Consider the following 23,286-nt stretch of genomic DNA (forward strand, 5'->3'; position numbering starts at 1 on the left):
AGTTATGAATGTAATGGGCAGACTCCATTACATTCGTAATTCGAGGACTACCTGTACAAAAAATAAGAAACTTTATACCATTGTGTACTCTACATTCTATTTATTTTACAGAAGTCATGAAGTAAAGCATGATATGCATTGTGCATTAGAGCAAAATGAGAAATTAGAACTAAAATGAGCAAATGCTTGAACTGCATATATATTAGTTCTTGCTGAGTGGCTTCTAAATGGAGCCATCATCTCCTGCCTTTACAAGGGAGAGGCAACTTTCTGGTAGCTATTTTGGTAGTTAGGGCACATAAGAGAGGGGGTAATACCATTCTGCAATTGGATGTGTCTTTCTTTTTTGTGTTTGCTGTTTCAAGTGTGCTAAATGGAGATAAATACTGAAATAGCTTATTTATTTTATTTCCTGCTAGAAGGATGGGCAACTGCTCTTAAGCTATTTTTCATGACCTATCTACAAGTTATCCTGAGTGGCAAGGTTCTTTCAAAAGCCATTTGATAATTTCACTTTTTCACATAACGTTCATTCACAAATTTGATAATTTCACACACCATTCATTCATAAATTTCACACCTCAACACATCTTCCATTCTACACATTTATATAATAAAAAGCATTTATATAATGAAAAGCATTTTATAATTTAGTCATATGTCTTAGTATGTAGTTGTTCTTAGTTTTCCCTTAGTTTTCCATACAAACCTGAGAAATAAGTTACCTTTTAGGACTAGGATAGTGATTACTTTTGAGAATCTTTGAGAAGTAATCATTATTCAATTCTGGTTTATATTTGCAACGTTGCAGAAAAAGCATAAAGACTAGGATGGCACAGAATATCAAAGAAATAACAAGATAACTCTGGTGATCTGAAACCTGAAAAAGAAATTGTATAGACTGTATAATCATGGTTAAATATGGAAGCAACTACATATATGTGAGGGTGAAGGTTCGTTTTGCAAGCTTGTGGGTTGGTTTCTGAACATTTCGTTATCAGACTAGGTAACATCTTCAGCAGAGTTTAAGGTAACATCCCCTAAACTCCACTGAAGATGTTACTTAGCCTGGTAACGAAATGTTCGGAAACCAACCCACAAACTCGCAGAACGAACCTTCACCCTCATCCTACACCCGAGCTACAGATATTCGCCGCTACATATATATGTAAATGAGTATCTATGCTGCATTATATTAAGTTTTACCTATAACTAACTAAGTAATTAAATCTCTGCAATCCCCAAATATTTTCCAAATATATCCTCAATTGTCCTTCTATCTGTGATTTACTTTAATAACAGAATAACAGACTTGAAAGGGACCTTGAAGGTCTTCTAGTCCAAACTCCTGCCAAAGTAGGAGACTCTATACCATTCTGGACAAATGGCTACCCAGTCTCTTCTTAAAAACCTCTAGTAAAGGAGTAGCCACAACTTCAGGAGGCAAGCCGTTCCACTGATTAATTGTTCTCACTGACAAGAAATTTCTCCTTAGTTGTAGGTTGGATCTACAACTTGATAAGTTTCCCTCTGTTACTTGTTGTCCTGCCCTCAAGGACTTTGGAGAAAAGTTTGACCCCCTCTTCTCTGTGACACTCCCTCAAATATTGGAAGACTGCTATCATGTCACCAGCCCAGTCCTTCTCTTCGTTATACTAGACATAACCCAGCTCCTGCAACGGTTCATCTTATGTTTTAGTCTCCATGCCTAATCATGATTACTCTTCTCTGCACTTTGTCTCAACATCATTTTTCTACTGCGATGATCAAAACCGGATGCAGTATTCCAAGTGTGGTGTCACAAAAAAAGTATAAAGCGGTACTAACACTTCATGTGATCTTGATATTATCGCTCTGTTGATGCAGCCTAGGACTGCATTTTTTGGCAACTGCAGCACATTGCTGGCTCATACCTAAGTGATGGTCCACTAGGACACCTAGATCCTTCTCAGAGCTACTGCTGTTGAGCCAAGTACCATCTATTCCAGAGTTCCCCAGTGTTTCCAGCTTTGCAGACCAGCAGGGAGGGAGTTGGGATGGTTCTGTGCGAGCAGCTGGTAAGCACGTGCATGTGTACAGCTCCATTTGCTCAAACGTGCATGCACAACTGCTGCTCATGCAAACGGAGCACACACACACTTGCCCACTGCTCACACAAGTGAGGATGTGCATGCACATGCATGCACGCTGGCTGTTTTGGTGGCCCAGGTGTAAACCCTTCATGATCCACTAGTGGGCAGTGGCCCACAGGTTGTGGACCTCTGGTCTATATCTGTGCCATTTTTTTTTTTTGCTAAAGTGTAAAACCTTTTCTCACCATTGAACTGCATTTTGTTGGATCAGGCCTAGTATTCAACTACTTCTGGATCTTGAGCCTATTTTCTAAAGTCTTGGTTACTCCCCTCAATTTGGTGTTTTCTGCAAATTTGATGAGTTCCCCTTCTATCCCTTCATCTAAATCATTTGTTAAGATATTGAAGAGTACTGGACATAAGGCAGAACCTTGTGGTATCCCACTGCATGCTTCCCTTCCTGCAGATGTAGTTCTATTGAGGACAACATGATGAGTGCGATTAGTCAGTCAGTTAGGAATCCATTTGGTGGTGATGCTGTCAATCCCACATCTTCCTCATTGATTCAGTCTGGCAGGGTTGGCACACTCTGGGTTCCTTTGATTAACTAAAACTGTCGGTTCCTGAAAGTACACCTTCATTGTCACAGCACTTGCTCTTTGGAATAAGGTTCACCCCACCAAAATTCAGATAGGCCCACCCTGATGGTGTTTCTAAGATTCTTGAAACAGATGGATATTTGGCAAGGGTATTTGAATGCTTCCTTCAATGGTGTAGGTTTGTTTTTCCTCTTTTCCATTTTGCTGTCTTTTATTGCTTGTTCTTTTTTATTATAATGAGCTGTGATGGCACAGTGGTTAGAATGCAGTATTGCAGGCTATTTCTGCAGTTTGATTCTCACTGGCTCAAGGTTAACTCAGTCTTCTATCCTTCTGAGATCGATAAAATGAGGACTCAGATTGTTGGTGGCAATATGCTGACTAAACTGCTTAGAGAGGGCTGTAAAGCACTGTGAAGTGGTATATAAGTCTAAGTGCTATTGCTATTATACTGTTTTTTTTAAAATAATTTTTAAAATTTTTGCTACATAAAGAAAGAGCAACAGTTTCAATGTCTATATAAACTGTGTGTTGTCTAGTTATAATTAGTTTGAGCATTATTTTATTGTTTTACAGGTAATCCTCAACTTACAACCATTTATTTAGTGACTGCTTGAAGCTATAATGGCATTGAAAAAAAATGATTTATTACTGATTTTCACATTACAACTGTTGCAGTATCCCCATGGTCATGTGGTCAGATTTCTGCTGCTTGGAAATTGGCATGTATTTATGACAGTTGCACTGTTCCAGGGTCATGTAATCACCATTTGTAATCTTCCCAACCCACTTCCACAAAAAAGCTGTGGAAAAAAGATTGTAATATAGGCAAAACTCAGTTAACTGCCTTGCTTAGCAACATAAATTTTGGGCTCAATTGTGGTCATAAGTCGAGGACTACCTGCATGTCTACAGCATTTCGCTTGTCCACTAATTTACTCATTTGTCAAAGTATGCAATAAGATCTGTCTGACATGATTATTTTTGACAAACCCATGTTGGCTTCTAGTAATTTAATTTTGTTTTGATGTTTAATTTCTTTCCCAGGCTGCCAGGAATGTTCAGAGTAGCTATTTGCAATTTTTATTTCCCAGATACATTCTGTGAAAAGTGAACAAAGATGCTAGTTCTTCTCTGGAATGGTTCCCACGTGGCTGGAACAGGAAATGTGGGGTTTTGGGATGGAATAGAGGAGAGGTAATATAGTATAGAGGAGGAATTTGGAGCTAGGGTTGGAAGGACTGCACAGAATATAGGTAAGATTAGAAAAGAGTATGGAGCAACCTATTTTTTTGAGTGGGTAAAGAGTTTTTGTATGTGCATTTCTGAACTTGCATGTGGGTAATCCTGAGAGATGGCTGAAATGGATCTGGCAGACTCTTAACAAACAGAGATAGTGAGACCAAATGTATAAGTGCCGAGAAGAAAGTTTGTATTTTAGGGCTCAAGTTTCCTTCTTTGATGCATTTTCAGATCTTAGACAATTATTTTCTCTTAGCCTCTCTGCGAAATAACATTTTCTACCTGATCATGTTCACTTATAGCAGCTATGTTATTCATAAATACTATTCAACCATAAAATTGATGAAAAAAGCATGTCATTTGTGGCAAATCTTTTGTGCTTGAAATAGAACAATCTAGCAGCTAACTAAGTGGCAAGGGTCATTTTAAGCTATGATAATTGAATGTATAGACCAGTGATGGCTGACCTTTTTGCTGTCACGTGCCAAAAGCAGGGAGGTTGCGGGGGGGGGGGGGTGTCGCATGCACATGTGCCCACACCCATAATTCAATGTCCCCCCCGTGCATGCATACGCAACCCCCCATGCTCCCCCCTCTTTTGGCACATGATGGCAAAAAGGTTACAGGTGGACCCGGTAGGCCCGTTTTTCGTTCTCCCCAGGCTCCAGAGGCTTTCTTGGAGCCTGGGAAGGGCGAAAACAGCCTTCCCCCCCACCCCCACCCCTGGAGGCCCTCCGGAGGCTGGAGACGTCTGTTTCCTGACTTCCAGCGGTCCTGGAAGGCCTAAAAACCAGCTGGCCGGTGCACGCATGGGCACTGGAGCTGAGCTAGGGCTATGCTCGTGTGCCCACAGATATGGCTCCGTGTGCCACCTGTGGCACACGTGCCATAGGTTTGCCATCACGGGTATAGACTGTAAAAAAATTGATAAGGCATAGAAATGAAAATGTTTCATTCTATATAATGTAGCTATAATTCTCTATTCTGTTGTTACTTAGAGCAGTTGCTCCTCAATACAGCTGCTTACCCTGTTCCACAGATCCAAGCCTTTTCCTGTCCCATAGGTATCCCTTTAAGTCCAACAGAATAACAACTACAATGGACAGCATTCAATAATATGACCTAACTGATTGGAATGAAATACATTCAACTCTTTATGGAATCTCCCTCATGTAAGCCCATCCCATGATACAAATTTCTACAATTCTCTTAAAAACTACTGAAAAATGAAAGAATTGATTATTTGCTTGTATGCAGTCATCATAGTATAGCCTTATGTTATTAATAGGAACAGCTCTAGTCCATAATTGGACCCAATTATGTTAGCCTACATAATATGTACAGATATGTATAGTAGGAAGCCTGCCATAAATTTGTAACTGGTTATCTTTTAATTCTTCCTATTATAAGGAGCTTATTATCCTATAGAAAACATATTCAAAATACTTTAAAGTATTTTGTCCAAACTAGTTGGCAACACATAAGCATATCTTCAAATGACTAACAATTGTAGACAACTTTTTCACATGAAAGTATTAGTTATGGAATGTACAATGCATTTCAGCTTAGCATTTTCAAGATCAATTACATTGTGACAGAGAAGCCATAGGAATGAACTCTAATTAAACTCTATCTTCTATTAAACTAAACACTTATTACTAGTATTTCATGTTTTAAAAAAAGAGTGTTCAAAATATAAATATTGATACCTAAATTTTAAAACATGTTTCTTTCATATTATTCAGATGTTACCTTTCTTTTTAGTTCAGCTACTGTTGATGATAGATTGGAAACAATGAGTGTCATATTTATTAGTTGAGCCTGTAGAAGCTGTATGGCCTCTGTCTGTTTCAAATCCTAGATAAATAGTAAAAAAAAAAAAAAAGATTTCCTTTTCTTAATCTTAAAAGTATTTACTATATAGAAATGCAGTATTGCTGAAATTGGATAATATAGTCTTTATTTAGCAACCACAATGGGAACTGGCAACACCATGTGGGAAATCAGTGACCACAACTGTCCTTTTTAGCTTGATATTGACAAGATTAATCAGTTTCAAACCTGCTTGTGTCCTAACTCCTTTGCCCTTTGGAATGCTCATTCTGGTCCTGGGATAATTATGATACAATACTAAATGTCATAAAACAATTCCTGTGTTGATGTTTGACTGTGCAACATGGGCTATTTTCAAGGCAGATCCATCTCTGAATATATTCCAACTTGTCAAGTGAAGGCACTATATTAGAAGTTCTATTACTATTGAAGGCTTTGAGGAAACTGGTAAAGAAATATCTCTGAAAGGATGACCGAACAGGTCATGGGTTATCTAGTTTCCCCTAAAACTAAATTTAGTCATCCTAATATAGTAGATAAATAAAAGTGCAGTCTTAATTTTTTATTAATAAGAAATCCCTTAAGCAATAATAAAGAAGTGTTAACTATTCTTGATATTGCAAAAATTGCCTTTTTTATAGGTAGTCATTTTATATCCATTTGTTGATGTTCAAAGTTACAGCAGTGCTGAAAGCATTGACTTATGATCAGTTCTCAAAGTTCTGGCTATTGCAGCATCCCTGTGGTCCTGTGATCACGATTTATCAGTTTTCCTGCCAGCTTCCCACAAGCAAGTCAATGGGGAAGCCAGCAAAGGAGGTCACAAATTACTCCAGTAAATCACTCCTCTCACTTTTTCTTTGAGAAGCCTGCTATAGATCCCAGGGACATCCGAGTGCCAGGATTGCCACTGCTAAGCAATTCAGTCACAATACACCATGCTTTATTACTGCATTGCTTAGTGACAGTAAATCTAGCTCCAACTCCCATCATAACTCGAGGACTACTTGTAAAATAAACTTGTTTCTTGAATTTCAAAACAGATAATAGTTACAGATTAGTTACAGTTAAATTATAGATAATAAAAAATAGGTTTGTGCACACCTGCTGTTCTGCTATGCATGAAGTATTCTGAAGTTTTATTATTGTCTTATTAAAAGCTTTCTGCATTTCTTCCATTTGCTTTCGATACCTACAAAGTAAAATATAATCTTAGCATTATTTGTCATCTCTTCCCAATTTCGTTTAGTCATCATTATATCTGCACAATTAGAAAAACAAAACAAAACCCCAATCCTTTTAAAATACATTGTAAGACTGCTCAACTGATGAGCACATCTTCCCTTCCAAGGAAAGGATTGTTGTTTTTAAATTATTTTTGGAATGGTACCCAAAGTTGCTTTGCATGATGATTTTACAATTATACATAAAATAAATTTTGGCCATCAGAATAAAATTATGCTTCCCTGATTTCTCAGACCATCATGTACATTTAACATGATTTTTAAAAAAAATACTAAGTTCCCCAAGTATTGTGGACATTCCTTGTTCTTTTATTCAAAACTTTATAGAAAATTATTTCTCTATGCATTAATAATTAGAGTCCTCACTTAATGGCCATTTGTTTAGCGACTACTCAACTGCTCTGCAGGCCCTCAAAATTCCAGTTGTTGCAGCACTTCCACAATCATATGAACAAAATTTAGACTCTTGGCAATCAGCTTGCACTTATTGGTTACAGCATCCCATGGATAAGTGATTTCCATTGGAGACTTTTCCAGCTGGTTTACAAGCAGTTAATGAGAAAGCCAGCAGGAAGCCAGTAGGAAACACAGCCTTTCTGCGTTTGCACGCACTTTATCCTCTTTCGCACATACATACATGCACTCTGCCCTCCTTCCCTCACACATATATCATACCTTCCTTCCCCTTTTGCTTGCACAATGCATGCTCTGTGCCTTTCTTCTCCCATTTGCTCTCACATGTACCATGTTCTTTCCCCTTTTAGTTCCCCACAATGCGCCCTCCTTTCCTGCTCTTGCTGAACTTGGGCCACTCTGCAGCACCTCCCTCCTCAACTTGTATGCAGCTGCACTGGGCCTCCCAAGGCCTCCTCCACCCTCTATGGTACTTCTGCTTTCCTTAAACCTGGGACTCCCTCTGCTTCCCCCTTAACAACTGCATGTTATCATGGCAACTAGAACTGCCTGGATTTCTGTTGCATAGTAATGTGACCACCTGACATTGTGCTTTAATATTGCATCACTTAATGACAAAATACTGATCCCAATTGCTGAGTTACTATCTATATGAGAAATATATTTCAGATTTTCTTTTAAAAAAATCAGACAGTAAGAATTCCATTGCTGTACGTACCTCTGACTTAGTTCTTCTAAGTAGCGGCTACTGAGAGACATATTTACTTCCAGGGCTTTAATGCGATTATTGAGTCTCATAAACACAGACTCTTTTTGATTTGATCCATGAACAAGATTCCCATTTGTGTAGCCTAAATCTGTGGAATTCTGTAGTTCAGCATAAAAGTCTGTGGCAGTTTTTGGCAACCCACCAGAAACTGAAATTGCAAGAAATGTTTCCTCAATAGTCTGCTCATCATCTTTTATTTCCAAAGATGGCAACTTCACAAGTGACACCTCCTGCTTTTTAGTTTCTGAAGAACTAACTTTTGTTTCGACACCATAGCTTTCTATAACTACTGTACATTCAGACTGTAGTACAATTTCTGTTGGCTTTGAAGTAGTTTCCATTGAGGTTTTTTCTTCTGTGTTCAACACCCTGAATACAGTTATAATACTGGGTGTAGAAGGTTTCTCTGTAATAGATACTACAACTCTATTTTCTTCAGCAAGAATTTCCTCTTGGGAAAGGATCTCTGGACTTTCAGATACATTTTCATATATTGTAGGCTCAGAGGACACCTCTACTATAGATGGTGATCTGGTTCCTGTTGTAACATCTAAGAGTATGGATTGTGATACGGTCTGTGGATGACTAGGCTCCAGTTCAAAAGTAACTTCAGTCTGATTAACTGTAGCCTCATTTAACACACTGCTTAGAACACCTACTGACATTTCAGATAGGTCTACAATTAAGGTATCTGGTTTCTCTGAAGAATGCTCATGCACCAAAATATGCAATGATTTGGTTGGAATTAGTTGTATCTGTGAAACAGTAACAGAATTATGTTTTTCCAAAATAGTATCAGTTCTGCTGTAAGGTTGATGGAGAACTACTATTGCTGAACACCACTTGAATATGTACTCTGAAAAACGAGAAATGCAACAGGCTGCAGTCAGATCATAACAAAAGATCTGTGTTTCATGCTCAAGCCATGATATTTCCTCTTCTTGTTCATCACTTGGCAGCAGGGTCACTGTGGACTGACTGACTTCTTCTTCATATTCATGAACAAGCTGAACAATTGGTCTCTCTCCTGTTATTTCCAAAACTAATATCTCACTTTCAGTCGCTGGTGTTTCTGGAGAAACAAGTCTACAAACACAGGTTGAAAAGTTAATAGAATAAATATGCACTTCAGTACATCCAGTAAAAAAGATGGTTGCAGGAATTAATATTCTTTCACTTGTTCATGAATTTCTTATTTGATATATTTCTAAGCATAGCTCCTTTCATATCTGAACCATTTTACACACAAGTTAGAATGAAAATACTAGAATGTATTTCATAATTAAGTTTTTCATTTTTACTTGTGAAAGGAATTCCTCAGAAGGAAAGAAACAAGCAAACCAAAAAAACTATTCTCCATTTCCATTTTTCTGTTTTTCTTTCATATTTTCAGAATGAAAAGAAAACTCTTTGCATAAACAAATAGAGTCTAAGTTTAATATTCCTTTAGTGTTTTAATTTTCCAAACCACATTCAGAAAAGCCTACCATATTTTTCGGACTATAAGACATATCGGAGTATAAGATGCATCAAGATTTTGAAGAGGAAAACAAGAAAAAAAAATTTTTGCCCTCCCCGGCCCCCAGGAGCACTCTGCAGGCCTCCCAAACCCTCTGCGTGTCCCGTTTTTGTGAAAACACACATACAATTGTGTTTTCGCAAAATCGGGGCACGCAGAGGGTTTGGGAGGCCTGCAGATTGCTCCTGGGGGTTGGGGAGGGCAAAAACGTGACGTGTGGGGGGTGGGTGGGTTGGGAGGCCAAAAATGGGCATGTTTTTCACAAGAATGGGGTGTGCAGAGGGTTTGGGAGGCCTGCAGATTGCTCCTGGGGGCTGGGGAGGGCAAAAACATGATGTGTGGGGTGGGTGGGTTGGGAGGCCAAAAACGGGGCCGTTTTTCTGTGCATCCCGTTTTTGCGGAAAACTGGCCTGTTTTTGGCAAAAACAGGATGCGCGGGGCAGGGTTTTGGGAGGCCAAAAGTGGCTGTATTCAGTGTATAAGATGCATCAACATTTCCACCCTCTTTTAGGAGGGAAAAAGTGTGTCTTATACTCCGAAAAGTACGGTAACTATCTAGCACTAGCACTAAGACTTATATACCACTTCAAAGTGCTTTACAGCCCTCTCTAAGCAGTTTACAGAGTCAGCGTATTGCCCCCAACAATCTGGCTCCTCATTTTACCCACCTCGGAAGGATGGAAGGCTGTCAACCTTGAGTCTGGTGAGATTCAAACTGCTAAATTGCAGGCAGCCGGCAGGCAGCAGAAGTAGCCTGCAGTACTGCATTCTAACCACTGCACCACCGAGGCTCTTTAAAGCACATATTACTTACTCTAAAGAAGGAACAGTAGTTGGCTCTGGTAATTTGGGTGTTTCTCTGGAAGTGGCAGTTGTGTTTTCAGAAACATTCTTGTTTCCTATTGAAAAGACATACAGATTTAATTATATGAAATTCCATTGAACTGAATTATGATTACAAAAGAAATTTTTAATTTACTAGTATACTATTCAATATGCAATATTTATTGATGTAAGATTTACATATTCTTTCACTACAGAGGATCTAGATGGTACACAAATAATCAGTAATCATCTCAATTCCATAGACATTTTTCAAAGAAAGCTCATTTTGCCTCCTCACAGGTCAGGATCTTATGTGAGAGATTGTAGAAAGTGAGGGATGTGATCTTAACTGAAATATGCAAGAATTGTTACCTAGGCAAAGGGGGTTGAAACACTACATCTTGAGAAGCAACATAATATTCAGAAGCGGCTCAGACAAATAATACTGGGATGTTAAAAGCACAAGCAGATTTGCAAGATTCTGTTATAGTGTAGTTCTAATCATCCTGTGGAATTGATTTTCTGGTCTGTCTACCTAGCAGGACTGACATATATTAAAAAACTTTCTTTTTGTAAATGTTTTTGGTCCATGGATAGCTGCACCTCTTTTTGAGGTGATTTTAAGTGCTGTGGTTAAATTATTGGTTTGTTAACCGATTGCTAAATATTTCCCTAATATTTTTACCTTACTTATTTGCTTTATTATTTCAAATTACTTTTTAAATTAAAGAGCTGTTTGTTTATTTTTTGTATATCCTGTTGAAGAAAAACTAGATGTTTAAAACAATTGCAGAGATTTTATTATTATGCAAAGCAGAAAGAAAATTCATGTAAACAAAATAAAAGCCATTTAAAGTTTATTCCAGAAATCAATTAGATGACATATATGCCTACCTTGTTCTGCAGTGTCATCTTCAGTTTTTGCTCCAAGTATATTAGCAGCAATATTCACCATATTTAAAATGGCATCTAGAAAAGTGTCAGACACATATCCCATCATTTATTTTTAAAGTTGGAAATCACTTTTACTGAAATTTGTTCTGTTAGGCATATACTTTTTGAACAGTAAATTATATCTATCTAAATGAAACTCAAATTAAAATTTTCATTAATAATGAGTGTAGTCAAGAATTTAACATATTATTATTATTATTATTATTAATTATTAATTATTATTATTAATAATAATAATAATAATAATAATAATAATAATAATAATAATAATAATATTTCTATACCGCCTTTCTCCCGTAGGACTCAAGGCGGTGTACAGTCAAGAAAAATATAGACACACAAACATCATAAAATTGCTAATTAAAATTATTACTTAGTTTGGTCAATTAAATAAAACCCAGAATTAGATAACATTTAAAAAATTCATTCACATGTTCATATGTTTAGCCCCGCCTGTTGGAACATCAGGGTCTTGAGGGCACGGCGGAAAGCACGGAGATCAGGGATATTCCGTATCTCCGGGGGCAGTTCATTCCAAAGGGTTGGAGCCCTCACAGAGAAGGCCCTCCCCCTGGGAGTCGCCAGTCGGCATAATTTGACTGACGGTACCCTGAGTAGTCCCTCCCTGTGAGAACGAACTGGTTGGTGGGAGGCTATTGGTGGCAAAAGACGGTCTCGTAGGTACCCAGGTCCTAAGCCATGGAGCGCTTTAAAGGTGATAACTAACACCTTTATGTGAAACAATATACCATTTTCTGAATAATTCACCACTATTGATTAGAATTAAGAAAATGAAACATCTTCTACTGTTGCCCATGCTGAAATCGAGTGAAACCCATTCAAAATCTGAAAGCTGGTTTGAAGTACTGATTCTTGTTGCTGACACAATCTAAATACACATTCTATAGTACTCAGAGAGGAAATTTTTATTTTAAAAAACTGCATAATATAAAGAATTAATTATTTAATTAGGATATCCCAAAAGTGCTTTTTCAAGAGGCAACTGGACTTTGTTTTCTTTGAAGACATTTCCCTTCTCATCCAAGAAGCTTCTTCAGTTCATTTAATTAGTTTTTTACACATTAATTGTCATGAAAGATAGAAAAGGAGATGAAGTAATTAAGGGCTGAACGACATTCATTATCATGAATGTTTGGAGGATATGTTTGCCATTATATAGAGAAAATTTGTCATTAAAAAGGGAAAGATTTCTCTCACACACCTCAACATTTCGTTCTCTCAACCAGTAGTACTAACTGAGCTGAAAAATTAGGAAATATTGATGATTTAAAAATGATCTGTCAGTTGTTATCTTCAATTAGCTAAATGAAGACTGGCTAATATATGCACCATATATATGCATAATATATGCAGATCTACAGTAGTGGCCAAAATTGTGGAAACCTTTTGGGAAAAGTGTATTTTCCAAAACGAGCTAATAACACCACTTTTTTTGGAGTAGTACCATAAAATTATGTATCAATGGAAAGACAATTTAATCAAGAATGTAATGCAATAACGTTTATGAAAGATTTGCTATTAGAATAGCAGTTACAGTATAAAGAAGAAAAGTGAAACACGTAGAAAAAAATGAGATATACAAAAATTATCACCATGTCAGTTAATACTTAGTTGGGTAACCTTTAGCATGAATTACGACCTTACACCGTCTTCCATGGAGTGAACCAAGTCTTTTAGTTCTGCAGCTTTTCTAATGTGAAACCAAGATTGAATGATTGCTTCTATTAACTGGGTTTTATTGCTGGGTCGCTTCTGACTAACATCCATAGATTTTCTATAGATTTATAATTGGGCTAAAGTCTGGGCTATTCCAAGGCCATTCCAGCAGTGGAATATGATTATCTTGAAACTCCAAAAAAAGGTAGTGTTATTAGCCACCAAATAATACGCTTTTCCCAAAAGGTTTCCACAATTTTGGCCACTACTGTATTAACAAAGTAAAGGAAATGATTGGTCCACTAACAGGTGAAAATGGCAGGGAGGTGACAAATTACAGGGAGAATGTAGAACTGCTTAATTCATTTTTTCAAAGGAAAAATAGTTCAACCGAAGGACACAGAATAAGAATACAAGTCAAAATAGACAAGAAAATGGTAAGAGAACACTTATCTACTCTAGACGAGTTCAAATTGCCAGGACCAGATGGATTATATTCTACAGTTCTGAGGAAGCTGGCAGATGTGCTCTTGGAACCACTGAACAAAATCTTTCAAAGCTTCTAGAGCACCAGGAAACTGCCAGTTGGATGTGATTTCAATCTAAAAATTAGAAAAAATATGGATCCAGGAAGCCATAGACCAATCTGCCTGACATTAATACCTTAGAAAAACCTGGAACAGATAATGAAGCAGCAGATTTGCGAGCACGTAGAAACGAACAAAACAATGACTAGAATCCAAATAGGTTTTTAAAAACAAATCATGCCCTGCAATCTTTATTGCCTTCTTTGACAAAGTGACTAAATTGGTGGATCAGGGAAATGCTATGACATTGACTTCAGTACAGCATTTGACAAAGCAGACCACAACCTACTTCTTGGCAAAATAGAACAATATGGACTAGACAGCATCACCACCAGATGAATTTCTAATTGGCTGACCAACCACATTCAATATATAGTCCTCAATGGAGCCAGATCTACATGGAGGGGTGCATACAACGGGGTACCTCAAGACTCTGTCTTAGCTCAATATTCTTCAACATCTTAAATGATTTAAACAAGGGATAGAAGGGGAACTCATAAAATTTACAGATGACACCAAGCTGGGAGGAATTGCTACCACTTTAGAAGATAAGAGTCAAGATTCAAAAGGCTTAGTCTCAGAAGCAGATAGAATTCAGAAATAATTGGTAATAGTGGCCAGGAGCAAAGAAAACCAACCAATTAGCCTGACATCAATACCTGGAAGATACTGGAAAAGGTAATCAAGCAACGTATCTGCAAACACCTAGAAGCAAGCAAAGTTATAACCAGAAGCCAACATGGGTTTGTCAGAAACAGATTATGCCAATCAAAACTTATTTCATTCTTTGATAAAACTGGTAGATCAGAAAAATATCGTGGACACACTATACTTGAATTTCAGTAAAGCATTTGACAAAGTAGACTATAACCTATTTCTTGGTAACCTAGAAAAATGTGGGCTAGACAGCATTAGCACCAGATGGATTTGACTGGCTGACAAACTACAATCAATGTATAGTCCTTAATGGAACTGCACCTACATGAGAAGTGGAGTACCCCAAGGTTCTCTCTTAGGCCCAGTACTCTTCAATATCTTCATAAACTATTTAGATGAGGGAATAGAAGGGGAACTCATCAAATTTGCAGATGACACCAAGCTGGCAGGAATAGCCAACACCCCACAAAATAGGCTCAACATCCAGAAGCATCTCGACCAAGTCTGGGCCCTATCTAACAAAATGAAATTCAAAGATGAGAGAAGTAAGGTTTTATACTTCTGCAAAAAAACCAAATGTACAGCTACAGATTAGATGAAACATGGCTCAATAGCAGTAACTGCAAGACGGATATTGGAGTCCTTGTGGACAATCACTTAAATATGAACCAGCAGTGTGCTGCAGCTGCCGAAAAAACCAATGCTATCCTAGGCTGCATTAACAGAGGGATAGAATCAAGATCACAAGAAGTGTTGATACTTCTTTATAAGATCACCACAATATAAAAAAGATGTTGAGACTTTGAAAAGAATAAAGAGAAAAGAAATAAAGATGATTGGGGCCTGGAGGCTAAAACATATGAAGAACAGTTGAGGAATTGTCGCTCCCTCTCCCTCTCCCCCCCTCTCTCCCTCCCTCCCTCTCTCTCTCTCTCTCGAGCCATGGTGGCACAGTGGTTAGAATGCAGTACTGCAGGCCACTTCTGCTGACTGCCTGCTGCCAGCAATTTGGCAGTTCGAATCTCATCAGCTCAAGGTTGACTCAGCCTTCCATCCTTCTGAGGTCGGTAAAATGAGGATCCAGATTGTTGGGGGCAATATGTTGACTCTGTAAACTACTTAGAAAATGCTGTAAAACAGTGTGAAGTGGTATATAAGTCTAAGTGCTAATTTTTGTGGGGCTGCCACTAAGAAGAGAGGGGTCAACCTATTTTCCAAAGCACCGGAAGAAAAGACAAGAAGCAGTGGTTGGAAACTAAATATGGGGAGAAGCAACCTAGAACTAAAGAGACATTTCCTGTCAATGACAACAATAAAGCACTGGAACAGCTTTCTTTCAGAAATTGTGGGTGCTCTATCACTGAAATCCAAAAGAGATTGGACAGCCATTTGTCTGAAATGGTATATGGTCTCCTGCTTGAGCAGGGAGTTAGACTAGAGACCTCTACAGTCCCTTCCAACTCTGTTATTTTGTCATTCTGTTATTTTGACAGACTAAGCATTGGGCCCTATCCAACAAGATGCAGTTCAGTGGTGAGAAAAATAAGGCCCACACCTAGGCAGAAAAATCAAATGTACAGGTATAGAATAGGCAGTCCTTAGTTCAACAGTAGTAATTGTGAGAGGGATCTAGGTGTCCTGGTGAATTACCATTTAAGTATGAGCCAGCAGCATGCTGCAGCTGCCAAAAAAAAAAATAAAAAATAAAAAATAAAAAATTAGTGAAGACCTAGGCTCCATCAACAAAGGGATAGCATCAAGGTTACGTGAAGAATTAGTACCACTATATACTGCAGTAGTGAGGCCATACTTGGCATACTGCATCCAGTTCTGGTTGCCACAATACAAAAAAGATGCTGATGTTCTAGAAAGAGTACGGAGAAGAACAACCAAGATAAGAGTTCTGGAGACTAATCCGTTAAGGCAGGGATCTGCAACCCCTGGTCTGTGAACACGGACCAGTCTGTGCCATGCCAGAAATTGGGCCACACAAACAAGAGAAGCCCCATCTGGAGGATGCAGGCAGCACATGAAACCACATCCCTCTGGTCTGCAGAAAAAACCTCTCTCCATGGAACCAGTCCCTGATGCCCAAAAGGTTGGGGGCTGCTGCGTTAAGGGAACTAGGTATGTCTAGTTTATTGAAGAGAAAGATTAAGCGTGGAAGAGTTGTCTTCCAGTTGTTTAGTTTTAGTTTAGTTTTATTTGATTTGTATACCGCCCTACTCCCGAAGGACTCAGGGCGGTGAACAGCCAAGCAATAAAATACATAAATACAAAAATTTAAAAAACCAGTTAATATCAAATTAAATCATTTTGGCCCAGACAAATTAAAACACCCCAATAATTTAAGAACAGATTTAAAATTTATATATTAAAAGAGGGAGGAAATTAGGCCAAGCCTGCTTGATGGAATAAAAGAGTCTTCACAGCGCGGCGGAAGGTGCGCAGATCCGGGATCCTCCGTATCTCTGGGGGGAGCTCATTCCAGACGGTAGGTGCCCCCACAGAGAAGGCTCTCCCCCTAGGGGTCGCCAGTCGACATTGTTTGGCTGACGGCACCCGGAGGAGTCCCTCTCTATGAGAGCGTACTGGCCGGTGGGAGGCTATTGGTGGTAGTAGGCGGTCCCGTAGATAACCAGGTCCTAAGCCATGGAGCGCTTTAAAGGTGGTAACCAAAACCTTGAAGCGCACCCGGAAGACCACCGGGAGCCAGTGCAGCTCGCGCAGGAGAGGTGTCACATGGGAGCGCCATGACGCTCCCATTACCACCCGCGCGGCCGCACTCTGCGCCAGTTGGAGCCTCCGGGTGCTCCTCAAGGGGAGCCCCATGTAGAGAGCATTACAATAGTCCAGGCGGGAGGTGACGAGGGCATGAGTGACCGTGCGTAACAGAGAAGAGGGAGTCAACATTCTCTAAAGCACCTGAGGACAGGACAGGACAAGAAGTAATGGGTGGAAGATCATTAAAGAAAGATCCAACTTAGAACTAAGGAGAAATTGTTTGGTACTTAAGTTATTAGTCTGCAACTTTTTAAAGAATTCTGCCAATTATCTCTATTTTATATACATATTCATGATGTAATCATCCAGAACACTAAAGTGAAATACCATCAATATGATGATAGCAGAAATTTCTATTGTTCATTAAGAGTTGTCAATAATATAGAATATTATATAAGTTACATTAATATCATATATACTCGAGTATAAACCGAGTTTTTCAGCACATTTTTTATGCTGAAAAAAGCCCCCCTCGGCTTATACTCAAGTGAGGAAAAAATGCCTTTTTTCCTGCAACCCGTTTTGGTTTCCAGGGGCTGCAGGGAGGCTTGCTAAGGCCAAAATGGGGCGGCAGAGGGGGTGCAGCGCCCCCCGCGCCGCGTTTTGGCTTCCGGGGCTGCAGGGAGGCTTGCTAAGGCCAAAATGGTGTGTGTGTGTATGGGGGGGGGGTGCCTAGCAAGACTCCCTGCAGCCCACTGGAAGCAAAAACGGGCTGGGGAGGGGGGCTTCAAGGGAGAAAGAAACAAAGAAATCCTCACTGTTTAGGGAGATCCCCAGGTGCACTGAGCTTGAGTTGAGAGCTTATTGTAATAGGCTGGCTGCTAGTTATCCTTGCTCAGGCTAAGCTAATCAGTAGTGGAGCTCTAAGAATGCCAGATGAGAAGGAGAAAGGGAGGGAGAAAGAAAGAGAGAGGGTGGGGAGGGAGGGAAGGGTAAACCCTTTTATTCACACTTCATCCTCTGTTTGGGGATCCCTAAGTTCACTGAACTTGAGTTGAGAGCTTATTGTAAGTGCTTGCACTAGCTATCCTTGCCCAGGGTAAGCTACAAAACGTTTCAAAATGTCTGGCTTTCTTCCTCCTACCAAAGACCTTCTGGGGTTCTTCACAGAAAGGGAGAAAGGAGAAAGGGAGGGAGAAAGAAAGAAAGAAAGAAAGAGAGAGAGAGAAGAAAGAAAGAAAGACAAAGAAAGAAAGAGAAAAGAAAAAGAAAAAGGAAGGGAGAAAGAGAGAGAATGCAGGTATCTCTTAATAGAGGCTTGAGCTTGCCTGAAATTAGATCAAACCCTACATCACTTAACCCAATGTATCAGATTAAATTGTTATTGAATTATTTTTGGTATATATACTACATTCTCTTGTGTAATTTAGTTATAGTGTAGTTTACACTATGCACTTACAGAGCTAGTTTACTGTTTTTCTTTGAAATAAATATTCAAAAACATTTAACCTACTGATGCCTCAATTAATGTAATTTTATTGGTATCTATTTTTATTTTGAAATTTACCAGTAGCTGCTGCATTTCCCACCCTAGGCTTATACTCGAGTCAAAAAGTTTTCCCAGTTTTTTGTGGTAAAATTAGGTGCCTCGGCTTATATTCGGGTTGGCTTATACTCAAGTATATACAGTAAGTTGGATAAGAATCAAACAATTGAGAACTTCCGATCCGGCGCCACGGCGCTACAGTCGGGGCTATGGCGGGCTCTAATGAGCCCACGGAAACCCCGACTGACAAACCACCGATCGATCGGTCTTCGGACCGACCCTGTCTCGGAGGGATAGGGGGAGACGAGGAGCATCTCGGAAGGCTTAGAGGAACAGGCAAGTTCCTCGGAAGCCAGAGGGAATCCTCGAAGTCGGCGGTGGGGGTAGGCAGCCATGGCGGCTGCCGCAAAGCCGCGGCGAACCGTGAAAAGAATGTGCAGGAGAGAAGAGGAAAGGAGGAGTTTTTCGAAGCCGGGCGAGTGACATCGACCCAGGCAAGAAACAACAGAATTTTTTATTTTAAGAAAAAATAAGAATCCAAAATTTAAAAAGCGGCTACAGAGCTTTGGGGCTTGAAAATTTGACACGGAATAATTAACTGGAACTAAATGACCCATGTTAGAATTTTTTAGTATAATTGATTCGGAAGAATTGGCTTTTACTGAATTAGAAAATTGGATTTTATTTTCTCTATTTTTCTAATTGGAATGGATTGGAGAAACATTTTTTTTTGTGTGCCTTTTTTTGGGAGTTAACAACTTTGAAAAGTTAATGAAGAAAGGCAGATGAACGGCTACATTGTAGCTATGGAGTCTGCAGTGATTAGGTGGAATGTGGATTAAAGAAATTTCCCTTCTATTTGGAAAAGAAACACTATGAATGGAGTTTTACTTTGGATTATTTTGGAATTAACTTTAGACTTAGAGCCTTGGTACTACAGTGGTTTAAAGCATCCTGTTATTAACACAGCTGCCTGCAATTTACTGCTGGTTCGAATCTCTCCAAGGCTCAAGGTTGACTCAGCCTTCCATCCTTTCTAAGGTAGGTTAAATGAGGACCCAGTTTGTTGGGGCAATAAGCTGACTTTGTATAAATATACAAAAGTATGAAGGCTATTGCTGAATGCACTGTAAGCCGCCCTGAGTCTCCGGAGAAGGGCGGCATATAAATCAAATTTAAAAAAAAAAAAAAAACTTAAGGATTTTGGAGATTCCTGTTCTGTTGCTGGGTGATTTTAAAAAGAAGAAAGAAGAAATACTCTGGATTTACTAGAAATGAAACTAACTGGCCTAGCAAGAAAAAGGTGCGGGGGGTTTGATTGAAGAGACTTTACTTTCTGCTTGTAAAAGAAATAATCTAAATGGCTTTCTATTTTGGATTATTATGATTACTTTGGAATTAACATTAGACTAATGGATTTTGGAAATTTTTATTCTGTTCTGGGTGATTTTAAGAAGAAAGAAGAAAGATCCTGGACCCTTTCTATAATGGAAATTTACAGATTTAGCAAAGAAGGTGTGGCGCATGAATACAAGATAGGAAATGGATACATCACGCTTGGAGCAGACATTTTAAGAGCATTAAAGTGATATGTAGCACTTTTAATTTGAATAGATGAACTTTGAAGTGGAACAGGTAGACAGGCAGAAAAAAGAAGAAACAAAATAGATTCAAACTAAATGTAATTAAATTGTAATGTAATGCTTAAAAGCTTAAAGGAATAAAAGGTTTTTATTTTTCCTTTTTTTGGATTAAAACAGGAAGGTTTTTGGAACAATAAAGAAAGAAAATAATAAATGGCAATTAAAATAGGGATTTATATACTAAGTGGTTAAAAAGTACAATGAGAAGTGTATATTAACCTGAGATAATTTTAAGAAAACCTATTATTTGTTGTAATATGCTATACTCTGCAAACAAAGTTAGACTGGTGACTATGATTGATTAACATATTATTGAATGAAACTATGAAATACACAGATGATAGAGATAAATTGTGATTTAATTCAACAAATATTGGAAATGATGATTACTATGAAATATAATGAGAATTAATTTTGATGAATATGTTGAGACATAAAGATCAAATAGATAATTATGATGTAAGGGAAAGTTAAAATAATGAGGGGAAGGATATTAACTAGATAAGAGTTAGAGACTCGGAGGAAATAAGTGGGAAAATAACTAAAATGCTGGAAATCAGCCAAACAATGGTAGGAGAGTTGGAGGAGACTATGCTGGAAATCAGCCAAACACAAAATGCTGGAAATCAGCCAATAAAATGCTGGAAATCAGCCAAGCAAAAGGAGGAGAGTTGGAGAAAAATATGCTGGAAATCAGCCAAATAATGGAAGGAGCTCTGGAGGAGACTATGCTAGAAATTAGCCAAATAAAATATGCTGGAAGTCAGCCAAACAAAGGAGGGAGTCTGGGAGAAGATTATGCTAGAAACCAGCCAAATACAATATGCTGGAAATCAGCCTATAATGTGGGGAGATAGGGAGGAGATAATATTGGGAATAATCTCAAAAGAGTTGATAACTTGGGAAAGAATAAGTAATATGTTCTTGTGATAAAATTGTGTAATAAGTGGGATATTAAATTGGAAAATTTAAGATACTGTGATTTGATAAAAAGGGTCAAATAATTAAGACGTTGATAAAATTGTGTTTTATAAATTTTAACAAAATGGAGTTGTATTGAAATTGAACTTGATAATTCTGGTGATAAAATTGTAAGGTATATAATTAGAATAAGAGACTAAAATATTGTTAACAATTAATTGGATATTGATGAGATATAGATACAGAGATAATGAGTTAAAATTTAATTTGAAGCTAAAGCTGTATTGATATATTAGATTTGTTTAGATGAAAATGTTAGAATTTTATGTTTAAATTTGTTTTTTTTCTGTTTTAAACTTTTAAAAGATGTAATAGAAAAGTGGAATAGAGCGTGTTAAAAGAATGTAAGCATGTTAACCATCTATGACTGGATCGAAACTCTGTTCTTGAAAGTTATATTTTATGTTTATGTTTGGAAAAAAATAAAAAAAATATTTACCAAAAAAAAAAAAAAAAGAAAGAAAGAAAAGAATCAAACAATTGAAATAAATCCAAAGTACTGCTGAACAATAAAAAGTTTAGGATTCATTCTGTTCTGAAAGGGGTCATGTTCCTAATGAAAGATAAATTTTAAAGTAGAGAATACGTGGAAAGCTATTAAAATGTCTACTATATACAAAGTACAGCATCCTGAATCAATTTTCTGGACTTTTATTCAAATAGTTCATTTATCTGGGTTTATGCCATTCTAATCACTGCCTCTTTATGAATAATTTACATATCCCTCATTCATAAATAAGATTAAAACAACCAAATAACAAAAGCATAAAAATAACTTTATTTACCAAGAAACATTCCAGTAACAACATCCCCCCAGCAAGAAATCTAAACATATCAAAACAAATCTGCACTGTGACTTGATAAAAGCAACCATGTTTTAACATTTTAAGATGAAAAGTAGATTTTAGTATACTCACTTGTGGCAGAACCAAGTAGATTTTTTGAAGATTTTTCTTCTCTTATATCATAGTCCAAAGGATAATCTGTTCAAAAATGAATTAAAAAATTATATTTGGTCAATACAGTAACTCCTTTTTAACATCAGATCTGCTTGCTTAGATGGACTAGAATAAATATATTGTGGAGTACAGTAAGAACTATTTTATCATATTATTTAAATGATCCTTAATATTAAATATACAATATAACACTGTCATATTAAAATCCTAGCTAAAAGTTAGAATGGACATTCTGGGTTTTTTATGCAGTCTTAAAACCAAGTGCCTTACTCCCTGTTGTAGCAATACTATACTTTAAAACAAATATGCAAACAAACCAAACAATTCTGAAAAATGAACTTTAGTCTTGTTTTTTTTAATGAAGAACATATAATGGTTTCTAACACTTATTTTCTACCTCCTTTAATGTCTCTTAGGCCTTATCAAACATACTAGCTTTTATTAACCTCATTAGAAAAGCCTTATATAGGATTTCAGGAACGGCTTTTACCAGAATATACGTAATGGTAGTGTCAGGTCCCAGATATTTCTACAGGGACGCTGCTATTTTGGTGGGAGGAAGGGGGAAGGAATGGAGTGATCTGTATGTGAAGTTTCTGTTTCTGTTTCCTGCATTACTGTGTTAATCTCTATATGAAGTTTCTGTTTCCCTGCAATGATGTAGTACGGGAGGGGTTTGGTTAGCATTGCTTTAAATAGCTGGTTTTAAGTGAGAACTTTGTTCTTGCCTAGATCTCATTTATCACAAAGCTTTCAATAAAAACTCCTTTTGGAACAACTGCAATTTCAAGAGTCCTGCTTTCTTGGGAAGATTGGAGAAGCAAGACCTTACATTAGGCAAGAACTGCAAACTGGTCAACCCGGAGAGTAACAACCCTACTGTGGGGACCATGCACACCATGTCTGCCCAGGGCAGTGACCACGAAGAGCCTGAAGACTGGGGGAGAATCCCACCCCCCAAAATCTCAACTGAGGCCCTCAATGTCTGGGTCAAGGAAAACATTGCCTCAAATACCGCTGCCAAGCCGTTATGGTCCATTG

At 38.0% G+C, this 23,286-nt stretch overlaps 1 protein-coding gene across 8 annotated transcripts in view; it reads right to left on the minus strand.

Annotated features, from left to right (window-relative positions):
• The window catches only part of SUCO (SUN domain containing ossification factor), a 455,138-nt gene that overhangs the window by 22,736 nt on the left and 409,116 nt on the right, over positions 1-23,286 (minus strand). For 6 of the 8 annotated variants that reach the window (XM_060690206.2, XM_060690205.2, XM_087891196.1 and 3 more), the window contains 7 exons: positions 22,204-22,269; positions 11,412-11,486; positions 10,507-10,591; positions 8,123-9,259; positions 6,851-6,938; positions 5,666-5,770; positions 726-880 (listed from right to left, as the gene is read on the minus strand). In XM_060690206.2, the coding sequence (XP_060546189.1) occupies positions 726-880; positions 5,666-5,770; positions 6,851-6,938; positions 8,123-9,259; positions 10,507-10,591; positions 11,412-11,486; positions 22,204-22,269 (1,711 nt within the window). The remainder of the gene's footprint in view (positions 1-725; positions 881-5,665; positions 5,771-6,850; positions 6,939-8,122; positions 9,260-10,506; positions 10,592-11,411; positions 11,487-22,203; positions 22,270-23,286) is intronic. The other 2 variants (XR_015733529.1, XR_015733528.1) reach the window with 1 other exon arrangement.

This window comes from Pantherophis guttatus, chromosome 3 (genome assembly GCF_059756535.1).
Source record: "Pantherophis guttatus breed Tessera chromosome 3, ASM5975653v1, whole genome shotgun sequence".
Lineage (NCBI taxonomy): Eukaryota > Metazoa > Chordata > Lepidosauria > Squamata > Colubridae > Pantherophis > Pantherophis guttatus.